The 17730-nt window shown below is 35.4% G+C and overlaps 1 protein-coding gene across 1 annotated transcript in view; it reads left to right on the top strand.

The window, feature by feature from the left end:
- MACO1 (macoilin 1) overlaps positions 1-17730 on the top strand; it is a 50928-nt gene that overhangs the window by 9514 nt on the left and 23684 nt on the right. The window contains exons 2-6 of the mRNA XM_072975089.1: positions 4665-4806; positions 6270-6396; positions 10035-10158; positions 12006-12184; positions 13439-13940. Coding sequence (XP_072831190.1) covers positions 4665-4806; positions 6270-6396; positions 10035-10158; positions 12006-12184; positions 13439-13940 — 1074 coding nt within the window. The remainder of the gene's footprint in view (positions 1-4664; positions 4807-6269; positions 6397-10034; positions 10159-12005; positions 12185-13438; positions 13941-17730) is intronic.

Below are 17730 nucleotides of genomic sequence, written 5' to 3'. Positions count from 1 at the left end.
GTGCACAACTTTCTGTAGATCATCATTTCTCAAATTTTTTGTTTCGGGACCTCTTTACACTCTTAAAAATGATCAAGAATCCCAAGAAGCTTTGGTTTATGTGGATTATATCTAAAATTTTTACTGGATTAGAAATTAAGACAAAAATTTTAAATAATTACTGGCTCTTATAAAAATAATAAATCCATGAGAAGAGTGGTGTGTTTTATATATTTTTTGCAGATGTCTTTAATGTCAGGCTTAATAGAAGGTACTCAGAACTCTCACTGTAGTCAGAGCCAGTGGCAGGTAGACTACATGGAATGATAGTCTAGCATCCAAAGCAAGAATGATTAGATTCCTTTCTTCCTAGTGGAAAAACAGAACAGGTTGGGAGCAGGCGCATGGTAATCCTTCAGGTGGATGCTATATTTGTTATCTTTGTTGATGTTGCTTTCACCCTTCCTAGTCACCTGTGCATCATCTCTTTCTACCTTCATTGTAAGTGTATGCTTTGATAAAAGCCCTGTTGTTGGTCCTTATCACTCTTGTGCATTGTAGATCATTCATTCCACAAATATTTGTTAAGTGTCTCTGGTGTGCATGGTGCTGGGCACTGAGAATAAAGCAGGGAACAAAATAGGCAGCTCCTTTGTTCTTGTGGACTTGACATTTAAACAGCTAATTATATAAAATTATTTAATTATAATTATGATTAAATATTCTTATGGTACAGGATGCTGTATGAGCATATAATGGGGTAACAGTCTTCACTGTGGGGTCAGAGAGGCATTTTTTGAGGAAGTGAGGTTCATGCTGTGTGCTGAAGGATATGTAGTAATGGAAGTGCTTCTTTTAGTTTAAATTGTATTTAGGTAAGGATCTTGTCTGTGACTCAGAAAGAAGTGTAGAAAAATAGAAGAATTAACCCTGAACAGTGTAAATTGTTCCTGGTTGAGGGAAGAACAGCTAACAGTTTGGAGATAAGTACTGATTATCTGAGTAGATTGTTGTCTTCTTTCTGAGACATTGTGAAATTCAGTGGAAGTTCTATGACTATGAGAAGTTTATACTATAAGCCAGTAGTCGTCAAATTTTAATGTATGCTCAAATTGTCTAGGGATCACATTAAAATGCAGACTTAGATTAAATAGGCCTGGGGTGGGCCCTGAAATAGTGCTTTTCTCAAAAGCTCATAAATGACGCTGATGCTGCTGGTCCGTGGACCACACTTGGAGTAGCAAGACTGTAATTACATACAATAAGATTTTAGCAGAATACTAGCCAGACAAGAGGCTGGGCAAATATTCCACAGGTGATGTCCAATAGGGAGAAGTATTTCATAGCAGTAGAAGACAAAGCAGTTCAGGAAGTATCACGCTAGATATGGAAAGGTAAAAGGGATTCACAGTTGCTATTCTAGAGAGGGCCGGAAAGCTTGGGATTGAGATAGGTGGCGACTAGCACAGCCAGTGAAATATTCCAGACTCATTTCTGTGGTGAGGACCAAGTGAACTAAATGGCCATTAGTCTGCTTAGGGAAAAGGTCAGGTACTGAGGATTGATTGTCACCCTGTGGTAATAATATGAGCTCCAGAAAATGATCTAAGTGACAAGTGATAGGAGAGAGAAGGGGCACTTTACTTGGAAAAAGAAAAACATTCAGTACTACTTCTCATTAAACATAGATGATTAATCCATAGGTGGAAAGCACTGTTAAATAGATTAAGTTAAAAATGGTTGTAAATGGCAAGGGTAGGAATAGAATGGGGAAAAAAAGAATCTTAGTTAATATCCACTGTGAAAGAATCACCACCATTAAGCCTAATATTTGCATATCTCCTTTATTTCACTTGCACTCAGAATAGAAGTTTATCAGACCATGAAAAGACATTATTGGCCTGCCCTTGTTTCAGTATTATGGAAAATATCTTTTTGTTTCAGTTATGCTTAAATTTTTACTCAAGATATTTTATAGTTATTAGTAAATTTATTTGGATCAGAGAATTACAGTAACGTCAAGTTAGTCATAAATCATAAAGCATATGTATAAAATATTTTATATTTAATCATATTTTTTTCATGGTTTAGAAGAAATATTTTGGAATGCTATAATAATGTCTTAAAACTCTGACAAAAATTTTTTCCCCTTAGAATGTCATCTCTGGATTTGGCAAAATTTTATGACCTTTAGAACATGGAAGGAGAAGAATTAGTTAGATTTTCTATGCTGATGAGCAGTCATTTTAGATTATTTATCTTTTAACTTTTGTACTTGTGTCTATGGAAGGATACTAGGTATAATTTACTAATATAGAAGGTTCAGTGAATCAACTGTCTTAAATATCCTAAAACTCTTTTAAATTGAAATTAATCTATAAAGTTTAAGACTAGTCCTACAGTTTCAACTTTGTTTGTTAACGTTGTTAATTAAGATTGTCTCTTGGTTTTAGAGGGAGGTCCACCTACCACCCTAAAAAGGAAGCCTGAGGAAAGCTGAGGGTGTGGCGTATGTTTGTGAAAGATCAAATTTCCTTAGGTATCTGTACTTCTAAACCATAACTTTGTAAGAACTGAGTGTCAGGGAACATCAGAGATATGAAAGCAATTGTTTGAAAAGAAGTGAAATATATTTATATATAAAGGAACTCCCTTGGAGTTACAGCATTGAAAATGAGTAGTCACTATAACAAAGATGATCATTTTTGATTGCCATAGATTTAAATGATTGAGTTATTAAAATATTCAACAGGCTGCAATTCTTAGGATAATTCTATCTAAACAGTGAAATGGACAACAGTCTAGTTGCCTGCTAGACTGGGATCCTGCCATGCCTAGTAGCATTTGGGGAGCACTTGGTAGTACTCTATCTTCTCTACCTGGGAAATAGTGATGACTAGACATGGGGAGGTGCCCACCATGTCTCATTTGGCTACACTCCAGAGACAGCCCCATGGGAAAAAGGATTCATTGGAGAAGTAAATACGTTTCCTTGCCATTTCTTAAATGCCTTAGGAACATGGATGAAAGGGTATTATTTCTTCTTTAAAACCTCGAAACAATTCTAGGAACAGGGGAAAAAACCTTTCAGTTTTAAAGCCAAGCTTGGAAATCTCGTTTCAAACTAGATTTGTGCTCCCTAATGCCTGCATGACTCAATTGTTCCTTCTAACAAAATAAGCCTTGCTCTCCACTGGATCAGTGATGGCTTTAATGAGTGAGAATGAGGGCTCCATCCTCATCTGGCTAACATGACTCTAGTGAAATGAAACTAAAAGGTGAGACTTAGGATGCCAGCCTGTGTTCTGGTTTGCCTTGGGTTCCTTGATTCTACAGCAGACATCTTAATGGAAATTTACTGTCATGCCCATAGAAGTTCTACCAAGAATTAGAATTAGATATTGACCCTTGTAATATTGTAACATTGAGGGTCATATGTGTTTGGTTCTTGACATCTTTTACCTATGTGGCTTTATAAGGCATAGAAAGAATCCAATGCTGGATCCTGCTTTTGTTGATTTTCCTCCAAAGAACATAAATATTTTTATACCTTATTTTAATGTATTTCAAAATTATTTATTAAAGGCCTTGATTTTGTTGTTGGTGGTATGTCTTCAAACAACTGATTTAATCACAACAATATTGGAATGTTTGTATTGCAAAACACCGTGCAAAGCTCTAGCCCAAGTCCAAGTGAATTTTAGGTATTTACAATCTGTGTATCTTAGAAAATCTTTTTTAAAAAAATACTTACATTTAACCTGCTCCGGAATTGACCAGATTAAGACTTAGAATTAGGGACTTACTAATAGGTAGAATCTGAAGGCTTCAATCATCTATGATACAACTAATGAATTGGAGGAATGGACTTTTAGATTATATAAAAAATATTTTTTTAATCCTGGTCTTTACTTTGCTTTGAGATACTACAGTGGTTAGATATGTGTTCTGACTGGCTAGTCAAATTATGGTTCTATTTAACATAAGTCCAGATGCAACTGGGAGCACACATTTATAGCTCAGCTAGAGCAAGGCTGGGATGCTTCAGGATTTTTTTCTTTAATGTACATTTTTGTGCCCTCACAGCCCTTTAAAGTGATTGGCATCTGCTCTCTTAAGTTAATTTCTGTCTTTTTTGGGAAGTCATTTGGTTTTTGTTTGGTTAATGCAGATTAATGTTATATAGAGATGCAGGAGGAGAAAGGGGAGAAAAAGACAGAATTCTTCAAGCATGTAGGGATGTGCATTAAGAATTTCATAGACTCGTCAAACAGATTTAGAAGGGTGGGGAAATAGCACATTTGAAGCCTTTCAACCATGACATTTTCTTCTAATGAAAAGCAACTTGAAAGCTGTAATTTTGAGAGTGTTACAGTATTTTGAAGTCAGACACTTAGCACATTTTAAAATAGTGGTGAGATTTAAATGTTTTTTTCCCCCATTTTAAATGGAATTAAGCATTTTTGGTCATCATCTTATTTGATAGTTGTAGGTCTCAGAATGAACATAACTAGAGCTTTTAAAATTTAGGTGGGCCATGGCAGCATCTCTTTTTGTCCTCTATCTCCATTGTTTTCATGGTATAGGAAGATATTTTTTGTTGCCTTTAAACAAAACAGTGCATTTTCTTTTTCTAGTTCTGCACAAATGACCGTGAATAAATTCTTAATCTTTATCTTTTACAGTACGTTTTTATACCTGAAATTCCTGGTGGTCTGGGCACTTGTTCTCCTGGCAGATTTTGTCCTGGAGTTCAGATTTGAATACCTGTGGCCATTTTGGCTTTTCATCAGAAGCGTCTATGATTCCTTCAGATACCAGGGACTGGTATGTTTATTAATACATATTTTTCAAGTATAAAGGATTTAATTACTCTTATAAGAAAATCTTAAATAACTGACAGTGAAACTGTTTAAAGTAGATGTTATGAGTGATACTTAGGTGACTGTATTGAGTTAATAGGGTCTGTGGATTGAAACTGGTCTTTAAGGCATTTTGTCTAAACCCACTGATCAAATCATTATACTCCCCTCTCCTCTACTATTCCAGTGAAAAGACGGGGAGGGAGGGAGGACTTCAGGAGGAAGACAGAGTTGTGGAGGGAGCAGTAATTGCCCAGTCCCACCCTGAAGGACCTCTGGAGCCCCTAGCACCGGGTTAGTGATTGGGTTAGAGCTACAGCAGTGGTTCTCAAACTTTTTGGGCTCAGGACCCCTTTACACTCTTGACAACTATTGAGGACTCCAAGGTGCTTTTATTTATGTGGGTTACATCTATCCATATTTACTATATTAGAAATAAAACTGAAAAAAAATTTATTAATTCATTTAAAAATAGCAACAATAAACTCATTACATGTTAATGCACATTACATTTTTAAATAAAAAGTAACTAAATTTTCCAAAACAAAAAAAAATTTAGAAGGTTGATTATAGTTTTGCAGAACTCTCTAATGTCTGGCTTAACAGAAGACAGCTGGATCTTCATACCTGTTTCTGAACTCAGTTGATTACAGGATGATGTATCATGTAACTTCTAGAAAATGCCCCTATAGTTCTGAGTAAATGAGTGTGAAAAAGACAGGTAATGCCTTAGTATTACTGTGAAAATATTTTTTACCTGGAAGACTCCCTGATAGGATCTTAGAGATCCCCAGGGATCCCCAGACCATGTTTTGAGAACTGCTGGATTAGAGCAAGGGCACAGGCCTGGGCTTGCATCCTTGGTTGACCTGTCGTTCTGCTGTGTTCCAGAGCCACTTCTGAAACCTGTAACTCTTCTACCCAGGCCTGGTGCCTTGGAAAGATGGTTTCGAGCTCATGTTCTGTTGTAATAGAGAGTGGTGTGTCCAGAGGAAGTTGGCTTTATTAAAATTGAAAACATCAGCATAATTCTTACCACAGTTGTGTTTCATCTGTACTCCAATAACCTGTCCTTTAAAAATGAGGCTCTTTAGTCATATTTTGTGAGGAGAGAGGAGACTTTTCTGTGCTAAAATTCTAGTTCTTTTAAGTAACCCATCTGTGGAGTCCAAATAAACTCACTGTGAATCAACTTCAATTTGTTCTAGTCCAGTTCTTCATGATTTAAGGCCATAAATAGGATTACTCCTTAATGTTAAATTAGCCACTACATTTTATATGGGTGATTTTAAATGTTTAAAATTTCCTGTTGTAACTTGCTCCGTAGTAATTGCATAGTAGTTTCAGAGGTTTTGTCCAACATGCTTTTTAATAATCTGTTTGAAAATAAATCCTAAGATGTATTTTTTATTTTGTTTTTCCCTTTAGGCCTTCTCAGTATTTTTTGTTTGTGTAGCATTCACGTCAAATATAATATGTCTGCTGTTCATCCCCATACAATGGCTTTTTTTTGCTGCTAGTACATATGTGTGGGTTCAGTACGTATGGCACACAGGTAAGTCTTAATTCTTAGATGGGTAGAAATCTTAGATTCAAGCTTTTTTAATTGTGGTGATTTCTTTGAATAAATTATTTAGAGTTGAGTTTAACGTGGACATTTTAAAGTTCCCTTTTCATGATAGATTATAATATACCTTTAAAATACATTTTCTTTTTTATTACTGAACCAAAGGTTTAAGCCTTTGTGGTTCGATACTTCAATTGTAGGCATTTCAATGATCAACTCTCATTATGAAGATACTAATTTTTTTAAAAACTTGAAGCAATTTTTATTTAGATAGGCTCAAAAACAGCTACGTGCCAAGTAGGAAAAATGTTCTTGGAGCTTCAGCATTGAAAGGAATGTCAGAGGTCATTTGGTTGAACCCCTGTTTGATGTAAGAATCCCGACAGCATCCCTGGCACAGGGTGGTTTAATCTCTGCTTGAAAACCCACAGTGACAAGGAACTTACTGCTGTTGTTTTACGGCAACTGGAATAGAAAATTCTTCCTCAAACTGAGCTAGAATTTTCCTCCTTATATTTTTGACCCGCCATCTCTTGACTGCCTTGGGGCTCTCTGATTATTTAGAGAATATAAAGGGCTTTCCCCAGAAAAATATATGGCAGTGTACAGAAAATATTTTTTAATTTCAAGGAGCCTACAGATCATCCCTCAAGTCCAGACATTGGACCCCTGCATTAGAGCCATGTTGAATGTGTGTAACTTTCCATCCATATTAACATTTCTTTAGAGATTTAAAGTCACTGTCATACTCTCTTGTCTTCTTTTCTATAGACAAAACATCTCTGGTTTCATCAGCTTTTCCTTGTATGTTATTTTAAGCACTTTCACCACTCTAATCTCCCTAATTCTTAGTGGTTCTCTAAACCAAAATGTACTATTTCAGGTATATTCTGACTTGAGTGGAGCTACATAGTCACCTTCCTTCTTCTGAGAATTATACTTCTGCTATTTCAAACTAAGATGAGATGAGATGTTTTGATAGCTCCAGTTCACTATGAAAGCCTGAACATGAGACGCATGGGGATGTGAGGACTGGCTCTCAGATCGTCACACTTGTCTGCAAAGCTGCATGAAACTTGATTCCTAGGCTCAGCTGCAACCTGTAGGATTTTAACCACTGAGGGAGCACCAACTAATGAAAGTTCTCTGGAGGAACATTCATCCTCTTCTCTAAACTGCTAGAAGGATGATGTTGTCCCATGTTAAAAGACACAGTTCAGCTCTGTTATTTAAAGTATCCGTTGTGAGCATGATTTTCTTCATCTTTTGCACTCTCTCATATCTGATTAGATTTATAAGCTAGGATGCTTTCTTCTAGTTAAAGTGATTTTTCTCTAAACCAGTTTTTATTTCCTTGTCCTGGGCCTAAGTTTCAAGAGAGTTGTCATTTATACTTGTCATTGTCTCTAGGTCTCAGCTTCTGTCACATGAGTGTTGAGGAACCTGGATAGTGTCTAATGGAGTCTTCTAGCTCAGATCATCTGTGATTCTGATGAACTATAATGATTCCCTAAATTACTTTAATAATGTCTAAGTAGTTGAGAAAAAACTACTCATATAACTATTAATAGAACCTATTGGAGTTCAGTGGGTGACCCACAGGGCAGCAGTGAAGCTAATGTCGTAAATGATATTGGCCTCTCTTTAGCTCTAGGCTCAGAAATGCATGTCGGAATAGCTAAGTTGTGAAGTATGTTTTAATTGGGAGTGATGAGTGAACAAACCAAACAAACTTTGTATTCTTATTAAGCCCAATAAATATGTGTGCAGTTTATATAATGTGGGATTAATTTGTCTTCCAGTTGTTAAAATTGAAAATTCTTTCTTAAGAATGTTAGTAATGGTTGATGAAATTATATATTGCTGCAAAAGAATGATAATATTATATCATTTTTTTCTTTTTCCATGCTGTTAAGAAAGAAAAAATAGGATATGTACAACATGACTACTATACTTGTTCAAAAATAATTTCAGTGTGGTTTTATTTTATTTATTTGATAGGTGTAGAAATGCAGGTAATTTGTCCAAATTTTTCTGGTTTTTTCCTGTAAGTGCTTATTATGTTTATGATAACTTTAGAAATTAATATAGGAAATAGGGAATGTAAATTTTTAACAATGCATTCTGAAATGAATTTGAAAATACATTATCCTAAGGTTGTTCTTTGTCTTCCTACGTTGTGAAAATACCCTTTTTTTGGTATGTTGAATCTTTAAGAGTAGTTGAGACTGCTACCTTCACAGAGCTTCAAGTGTTTTCTTACCTTATGGACTAGGTGTAAAGGGACTTAGATTCTCTTTAGAAGCAGATTCAGTTTTATCTCTGTGAACTTGGACCCAATTTTATAAACTCTGGGCCTCACTTTAGTCTTCAATAGAATGAGGAAGTTGGACTAAATGATCTTCTTTCTAGTCCCAAGAGTTTATCGTTTTTCTTATGTTTCATCCCAAAGATTCTTAGGAAAAAGCCGCTTAGTCCTTCAGATCACTAACTTTTCCTTCCTGTTCTCTCTTCTGTAAGTTGCTTGCTTTATACAGTGTCAAAGGAGATCTTTCCAGAGTTACTGGATCTCATGCCTTTGTGGTCCATCTTCATAAAATATCCCATTGTTAGTCATCTGACATAGATGGACCTACCGTGCAGACTTTGATTCTAAAGCCCAATGAAAATTGTCTGATTATCTGCATCGTATTTATTCTGATGCAGGTTACTTTTTCCTCCATTAAAAATTGTTTTTAATTATAAAAGGAATATGAGCTTGTAGTTAAGAAAAAATTTTTGAATAATACTTAAATGTCAGAAATATTTCTTTGTGCTATAACTCTTAAGAATTTGTTGGTTTTTTTACATATCATTTTATGGTAGTACAGATCTTTATTCTTTTGAAAAGCTGCTTCATATTTAATTGTGTAGATTTAGCATAATGGAACAGTTTCCTATAGATAGACATTTAAGTTAATTCTAAATTCTAATTTCTGCTATTGCAGACAATACATTGAATATACTTATACATCCCAGGGCTCTTGTATTTTTATAGGGTAGATTCCTGGAATTGGAATTTCTGGTTCAAAGGTAGAAGTATTTAAATTTAATTACACTGCCAAACTGCCTTCTAAGAAAGTTACCCTGGTTTATATTATTGCCAAATATGAGAATGAACCCTTTTTCATTTCTTCCCTATACTATTATCCATCTTTAAATTTTTTCCTTTATCTGATAGGTTAAAATAATAAAATCTTATTTAAAAAGTATTTATCTCCCTGATCAGTAGTGAAGTTGACTATCTTTTCACATTTTTTTTAGCCATCTGTATTTTTTTCTTTTATGACTTGCAAATTTTTTTCTTCAGTTGCCTTTTTATTGATTTGTAGGAGCTCTTTGTTAGGGCAATGACTCCTTTGTTTTACGTATATTATAAATATTTACTGCCATAATGCTTGTTTTTATTTTTGTCTTTGATTCCATGGCATCTTTTGTAATATAAAAGCTTTCAGTTTGGATCAAAGTGCTTTTTAATTAGTTTGAAAGTCTTAATGAAAATTAATGTAGTTGAACCAGTCTCCCAAACAACCCATCTGTTACATTAATGTTTCATTTTTGCTTATCTCTCTGCTGCTTTCCCACAGAAAGGGGAGTGTGTTTGCCCACAGTGTCTCTCTGGATACTCTTTGTTTATATTGAAGCAGCAATTAGATTTAAAGATCTCAAAAATTTTCATGTAGACCTTTGTCGTCCATTTGCTGCTCACTGGTGAGTATTACGTGTATTCTTAATCTGTAATTAAGTTCAGTGTTTTCAAAGTAGAATGGTGAATTCAGTTGTCAGTTTTTTCTTAGAGATTTTACATGAACCCAGAAGACAATATAACATGGTGGTAAAGAGCATGAGCCCTCTATTCAAGCAAATGAGTACTTAAATCCCAGCTCTGCCCACTAACTGCTTTGTTGCCTTGGACGTGTCACCCTCTCTAAGCCTTAGTTCTCTTACCTGTATGTTGGGAACCTGTCTCGTGGGATCATGGGAAAGATGAAATGAGGTGATATATGTAAAGTGTTTAACTTAGTGCCAAGTACATAGGTGTCTGATAAATGTTACCTATTTTTATTATAACCAGATAATGAGTCTAAAAACTCTTGGTGAAATATATGCCTATTTCATGAAGCTTAAATGAACAGTTTTCTTTGCCTATTTACAAAAACAAGAGAATGTTATTAATAATTTTTAAGGGAATATCTTTTTTAACCTTAAACCATGAAACATTTTTAAAAATGAGCTTGATTCTTGTTTTTATCTATTGCAGAAATCACCACTTAGTATATGTTTTAAACACCAATTTTTGCTAATATTTATAGCAGAAACCAAAATAAAGGAATCAACAACGAAAAAGTTTCCAATGTTTAAAGTCTTTTCACAAACAAGCGAATTAAATACACCTGGTCAGTAGAACTTGTCACTTTAAATTTGTGGTGAGATCACATTCAGACTAATTATAATTGATTAGTTTTAATATTAATAAAGCTTAATATGAATTTTGACAGTGTTTTCAGAGGCTTTGAACTGATATTAGACAGACTGATGGGTTGAATGAAAGTATTTCAACTTTTTATCTCAGAGATTAGAGTTCTAAGTACAGCTAGTTTAATTTGTTGGTATAGACCAAATGTTGGCACTGATAATATCAGATTTTATTTAAATGATTCTTGAACTTAGGTTTGACAGTGTCTATGAACTAATTTTCCAGGAATAGCTAGTGACAGTACCCCTCAGGCAGCAAGGAGATTAGTTTGAATTTGATCCTATCTTTCTAGTATTAAAAACCAAACGATATCCTTTTTTTCCTCTTTTAATTTTTTTTAATTGAAGTATAGTCAGTTACAGTATGTCAGTTTCTGGTACATGACACAGTGTCCCAGTCATGCATATACATACAAATATTTGTTCTCATATTCTTTTTCATTAAAGGTTATTATAAGATATTGAATGTAGTTCCCTGTGCTATACAGAAAAATTTGGTTTTTTTATATCTATTTTTATGTATAGTAGCTAGCATTTGCAAATCTCAAACTCCTTTATTTATCCCTTCCCACTCCCTTTCCGCTGGTAACCATAAGATGGTTTACTATGTCTGCGAGTCTGTTTCTGTTTTGTAGATGAGTTCATTAGTGACAGTGTCCTTTTGATTTTTTAACACTCGTAATGTTTATTTATGACCACTTACAAAACCTCTACCCTGTTAGTTCTTAAAAGCGTATGGATGTCTAAGTCCTAATCGTGCACAAGGCAGTTCGATGTTAATCAAAGACATTACCCACTATATCCAACAGTCTCTGTAGTAACTTCTTGAGTTCGTTTGAAAAATGCCAAAGTCTAATGGGCAGCCTCTTACAGTCCAGCAGTCCCACCGTTCCCTGGGGATTAGTTCTACATGCCAGCTGACTCTGATTTCCACAGCAGACATCACATTTATTTGTGTGTTTAATGAATGCTTATCATCTAGAATTTATTTCTTAATTTCAGTCATAGATGTCCTCATGTGCTTGATGCATGTGTTGTTTATTTTTAACTTACAATTACTGGCGGGATTGTCCTTTTTCTAGTATTGGGTACCCTGTGGTGACTTTGGGCTTTGGCTTCAAAAGTTATGTAAGCTACAAAATGCGGTTGAGGAAGCAAAAGGAAGTGCAAAAAGAGAATGAATTTTACATGCAGCTTCTTCAACAAGCCCTCCCCCCAGAGCAGCAGATGCTACAAAAGCAAGAAAAAGAGACCGAGGAAGGTAGGTCTTTACCCTAAAGTTATGGGCTGAATAGGTTAGTCATTTATTTTGTTTGTCAGTAGAAGTTGTTTTTTTGTTTGTTTGTTTGTTTCAGAAAAGTTGCTAGGACTTTGGAAGATTACCAAGGCTTTTCCTGTGTTCTTCTTTAGGGCCATTTGAAGCTTTGTTTGGTCATGAAATAAAGAATGTGCATGATGTTTTCTCTCTAGTGTCTGAAGATCCTGTGCTTTTTAAATATGTTTATTATTTTTAAATATTTTATTTTTATAGCTTATTTTGTTTTTTAATATTTTTATTATAAATATTTTAAAATATTTATTCTCAGTAGCAAAATGGTATATATAACTATGTGGGTCTGTTACTAAAGCAAGCCAGGAACCAAAGTATAAGCAAGATAGAGATGTAAACATACAGAATTGTTTTAAAAGTCAAAATTCTTCTAAATAGAGCAGAGATAGGTCTCATTTTAAATGATTTGTATAATGCAACATGGATACATGGATCTTAAATTAACTCTTTTCTAATATGGCCTCTCATGAATGTATAACCAATTCAGTAGATGAATTGACAGCAGTACCAGTTTTCTTTGTTTTGAGAGGGTCATGTTAGTTGAAAAATGACATAATCTTATTCTCTGGTGTGGCACAAAATTCTCTCTTCAAGTAGGCTTTGACAAATTGGAATATGTAGACCTGATATCAAAAATTCTTTACAAGTGGTCTTGTAAATGATAACAGACTTCTTACTACTTTAATGATAGAATCAAGACAAAGGATAGATGCCCTGTATCCTAACATCACACCTCTTCCTTTGTTTTATTTAATCTTTTTCTTTTTAGTAAAGTTATTAACAGTTTGTTTAATCCAAGCATCTTTTAAAATGTGGCCTTTCTTAAAAAGTATGATCTGCCTGTGTCCTCTCACCCCAGGGATAGGCAAGTTTGATTTGACTGATAAATGAAGTATGACTTAATTATAAAATGCTTATCTTATTTTCAAGACAAAAACTTTAATGGGTTGGTGTTTATAAATGATGGCAATTTTCTAAATGTGCAGCTTCTCAAATTTATTTGGATTCTCTTCCAAGTTAGCATAATGTGCTGTGATTATTGTTTCTAAATGAGTTTGCAAATTAACGTGGTAAGTTTCTAAGCATAGACAATGCAGGTTGTTGAATCAATCTATTATGTTTTTATCCAACTAAATATTCCAGTGTGGGTTTTTTTTGCTTGTTGGTTTGTTTTTGGTATTGTAGCAGCCAAAGGGTTACCTGACATGGATTCCTCGATCCTTATACACCACAACGGAGGTATCCCAGCCAACAAAAAACTCTCCACAACTTTGCCAGAGATAGAATACCGGGAAAAAGGGAAAGAGAAAGACAAAGATGCCAAAAAACACAATCTTGGAATTAATAACAACAATATTCTACAACCTGTAGACTCTAAAATACAAGAAATCGAGTATATGGAAAACCATATCAATAGTAAAAGATTAAATAATGATCTTGTGGGAAGTACAGAAAATCTCTTGAAAGAGGACTCATGCACTGCTTCCTCAAAAAACTACAAAAATGCCAGTGGAGTTGTGAACTCCTCACCTCGAAGTCACAGCGCCACAAACGGGAGCATTCCTTCCTCGTCTAGTAAAAACGAGAAGAAGCAGAAATGCACTAGCAAGAGCCCAAGTACACACAAGGACTTGATGGAAAACTGTATTCCTAATAACCAGCTAAGCAAACCAGATGCACTGGTAAGGTAAGTGTGTGTGCTGTGTGCTTATCCACACTTTCCAATAAACTTGAGTTAGGCTGTGAAAAACAAAACTCTTCCAAACAGGCCTGTAGGAATTGTTTGTGATCGGATACTGTGACAATTAACTCAGTGGTATTTGACGTTTTAGTGTTTATTTCATATGGGTTTGTTGGCCACCTAGTGCCATTGTCCAGAGCATTGACTCCAGCTCTTTCCACTGTTCTGAGTAAAGGGTGACAGTGATTGCTGTTCACATTGACAGATTTATATGTAACTTGACTTTTCTTGTACTGAAAGGCATAGCTTTAGTCCTTGACCTTTTCTGTTTGTATATCCAAAGTTCTTGTGGCATAGACACAAAAAGAGGAGTTTGTGTTCTGTTTGTGCAAATTTTTGTCAGACAGATAAAAAAGTGTGGGGACACTTGGGGGTGGAGAAAATTGTCCTTACCACCTTGTGCTTGTTTTTGATTTTCCACTTAAAATATGAATTATTCCTCAAATAACTCTGGGAAAATTAGGTTTGAAAAATAATTTCTTTCTAAAAATTCCACAGGTAAATACAGTTGACCCTTGAATATAGCTGGCGGGCTTGAGGTGCATGGGCCCACTTATACGTGGATATTTTTCAGTAGTAAATACTACACTACTACACAGTCCATGGTTGGTTGATTCTGCAGATGCAGAGGACCATGGGTATGGAGGGCCAGCTATAAATTATACTAGGACTAATCCCCATATTGTTCAGGAGTCAGCCGTACAGTGTTAGACATAGATTTTAATCAGAAATACTCCTTTCCCCATCTTTAAGTTAAAGAATAACATTGTTGTATTACCTTGACTGGCTCAGACATAATTTTGTTATAGTTTATGTATTTTATAAAATACACATATGTTCCTTTTACCTCATATCTTTCAGTTTGGAAATTGAGATCTGAACTGGAGCTTTTTTAAAATACGTAACTCAAGAGGGCAATTATAACTCCCTCCCTCCACTGAGTTATCTGTGTTCCTCTTCCTTTGGCTTAGCTTCATAGCAGACAATTTATTCTGGGAGGAAGCGTTTCTAGTGTTATAAATTATATGAATTAGATTATTAATTTGTTTTAGTTTTCTGATTGACAGCTAGATTAAGGGAAATCTATTTGGCTTCTACTGCTGAAGGCTCTAGAGGTTTCGTAGCCCTTGGCCACTTTTGGAAGCATATCATGCTGCTGCTAATGCCAGCCTGGCATCCACATCTGTTGTTATGACATTCTTCCCTATCATAACCTGCAGAGAAAACACTCAGCAGAAAACTCTCTTCCAGACACCCATGGGAGAAAGACCAATTAGTTGACCTTCTATGTCAAAGGAAGTATCTCACAAATTTACTATATGCTATAAATGAAACATTTGCCACCAGCTTTTTAACATCCTTTCTCCTACACAATTTTAATAATAGCAGTCAAGTCAAAACAATTTTCCTTTATTGGAGAGAGAGCGAGTGATCAAGGCTGTCTTGTGATACCGTCTCAGTTGCACCCCCACTTGTCATGTTGGTTGACTCTACCACCTGACCTGCCTTTAGAAGAGAATTTCAAGGATTCAGATGGCCAGTTTTCCAGTCGTGGGTCCAGTGCCCCTCTGCCTGCTCTTGGGGTATAACACCTCTTCCTGTGGTCATTAATGTGTTCTCTCATGTGACTTGTTCTGAGGGGCCTCAGAATATTATTCTGTGTTAGGGAATGTCTACCGTCAAACACATAGAAGTGTTATATTTAAATAGTTTTACAAGCTTCCATAGGATTATTTTCAACTTTTAATGAATACCATTTTAAAAAGATAATATAAATATCCAACAATAGGGAAGAAATTTAAATAATTACGTCCATCTACTTGATGATCTTTTAATACAGACATTACAAAATCATATGTTTGAGCCATATTAAACAATATAGGAAAGTGCTCATGGCATAATATTTCATAAAGAACATAGAAAGCAATTTTATTAAGAACATTTTTCTAATACACATAGGAAGGTTTTGAAGGAAAAGGAACCAAAATGATAGCAATAGTTATTACCCTGTGATAGTAGTGGAGCTTTTAATTTTTTTTCTTACTTTCATTCATTTTCAAGTTTTTCTATGATGAACAACAGTGAAAGTTTGTAAGTATCTATCTGAGCAAATTATCACACTATCCCTCACCCTTCTTGCCTGTCTCCTGTTTCTTCTTGCCTGACTTCATGTATGTTTTGATAAGTATTAATAAGACTATCTAATAGAGCCAAACCTGACTTATTCAAGTTGTTAGCTAGAGTGGATTTGTTATCTTCAGATGAAAAGGGCTGGATTCAGTGGTCTCTAAGGCTCCCTCTGATGCAAACATATATGGGCTGACAGTATGAACATGAGTCCTTCGCTCCTGCCAGGACACCCAGGGCTGTGTACAAGTCCAGGGAGGCTGTAGGGATAAGACTGATCTACCCTTTTGTAAATGTTTTTTAAAAAATCATTTGAAAACTAGTACCATATTGTTAGTAGTATATTAATTGCAACGCATTCTACAGCTATGTCTCTCTTAACGTCATGGTTGAAAAACTGCTATATTTAGGAACCAATTCAGTGACATTGAGGGGAAAACTCATTAGTACACCTCTTTCAAAGAGAATTCTTGGAAATCGGTGTGGCTATCAAAATAAGGTTTGATGGCCGTCCCCTCTGAAGAAGGAAGCAGCCCTTCAGGTCTGTTCTCCATCTCTCCAGGCTCCCTGGATGTTCTCTAGTGTGCTGTATACCCCAGGCTGACAAACGACTGCACACAGGCTGAAGCTGGCCCACTGCCCATTTTTGTAAAAAAGGGAAAAAAAAAGTTATATTGAAACACAGCCATGCTCATTCATTTACATAGTGTGTATGGCTGCTTTATGGTGGCAGAGTTGAGTAGCCGCTTCAGAAGCTGTATGGCCTACAAAGCCAAAGACGTTTGCTTCTAGCCCTTTACATAGAGTCTGCTGATAGATTGCTAGGGTTAAGGAAGGTGGGGAAGGTGGGGAACTTGGGAGTAAGCGTTGCCTATAGGCTCCTTCCTAGGAAAAGTTGGGGAACTTGCTAACCACTCTAAAGTCCTCTTTTGGTTTGAGAAATACATATCTTACAAAATGACCCTACTTCTGCCAGCTTGATTTCTGAATTCCTTATCCAAGTTATTTAGAAACAGGCTTATAATGTTGGTAGCCAAAAATATTTTTACTTCTGACATGGGGAAAAAAATCTAGACAAAAACAAAAAAGCAATGAGGAAGGTCATTTATTTTAATTAAGTACGGGGTTAGAAAGGAATCATGTAAATTAGAATGAGTTTTACTTAAATTTTTTCTTCAGTGGTCAATTTTAAAATATTTTAAGTGCAAAAAATATATAGAAAATTTAGGTGGAAAAACGGGGGAGAAATATGACACAAAATCACTGTTAAATTTTTGTTATATTTTCTTTTCATTAACTAAATTTATATAGTTGTGGCCATGGTGTTTGTATGGTTTTTGTGTCCTGCTTTTTTCACCTAAATTATATTGAAATCACTTCCCCAATTTAGCCTAACCCTCATTTTCACTTAATGTGGAATATTCCACTGCAGGCGTGTGATCATTCAGTGGTCACTCTAAGGTTCCGCAGATCAAGGTGCGATACCTGAGCCGCTTTCCTGCAGTTTCAGGGCTGCAAGCAGAAGAGCCAGCACTTTTGTTTGCACTTGGCACAATGCTCCCTCACAAATACAGCCCAGGACTGTGGGCTTGCTTGTTGGGGTTTGTTG

Source organism: Vicugna pacos, chromosome 13 (assembly GCF_048564905.1).
Source record: "Vicugna pacos chromosome 13, VicPac4, whole genome shotgun sequence".
Lineage (NCBI taxonomy): Eukaryota > Metazoa > Chordata > Mammalia > Artiodactyla > Camelidae > Vicugna > Vicugna pacos.
Note: the sequence above shows the minus strand (reverse complement) of the source record. Positions and strands in the feature narration are given on the sequence as shown.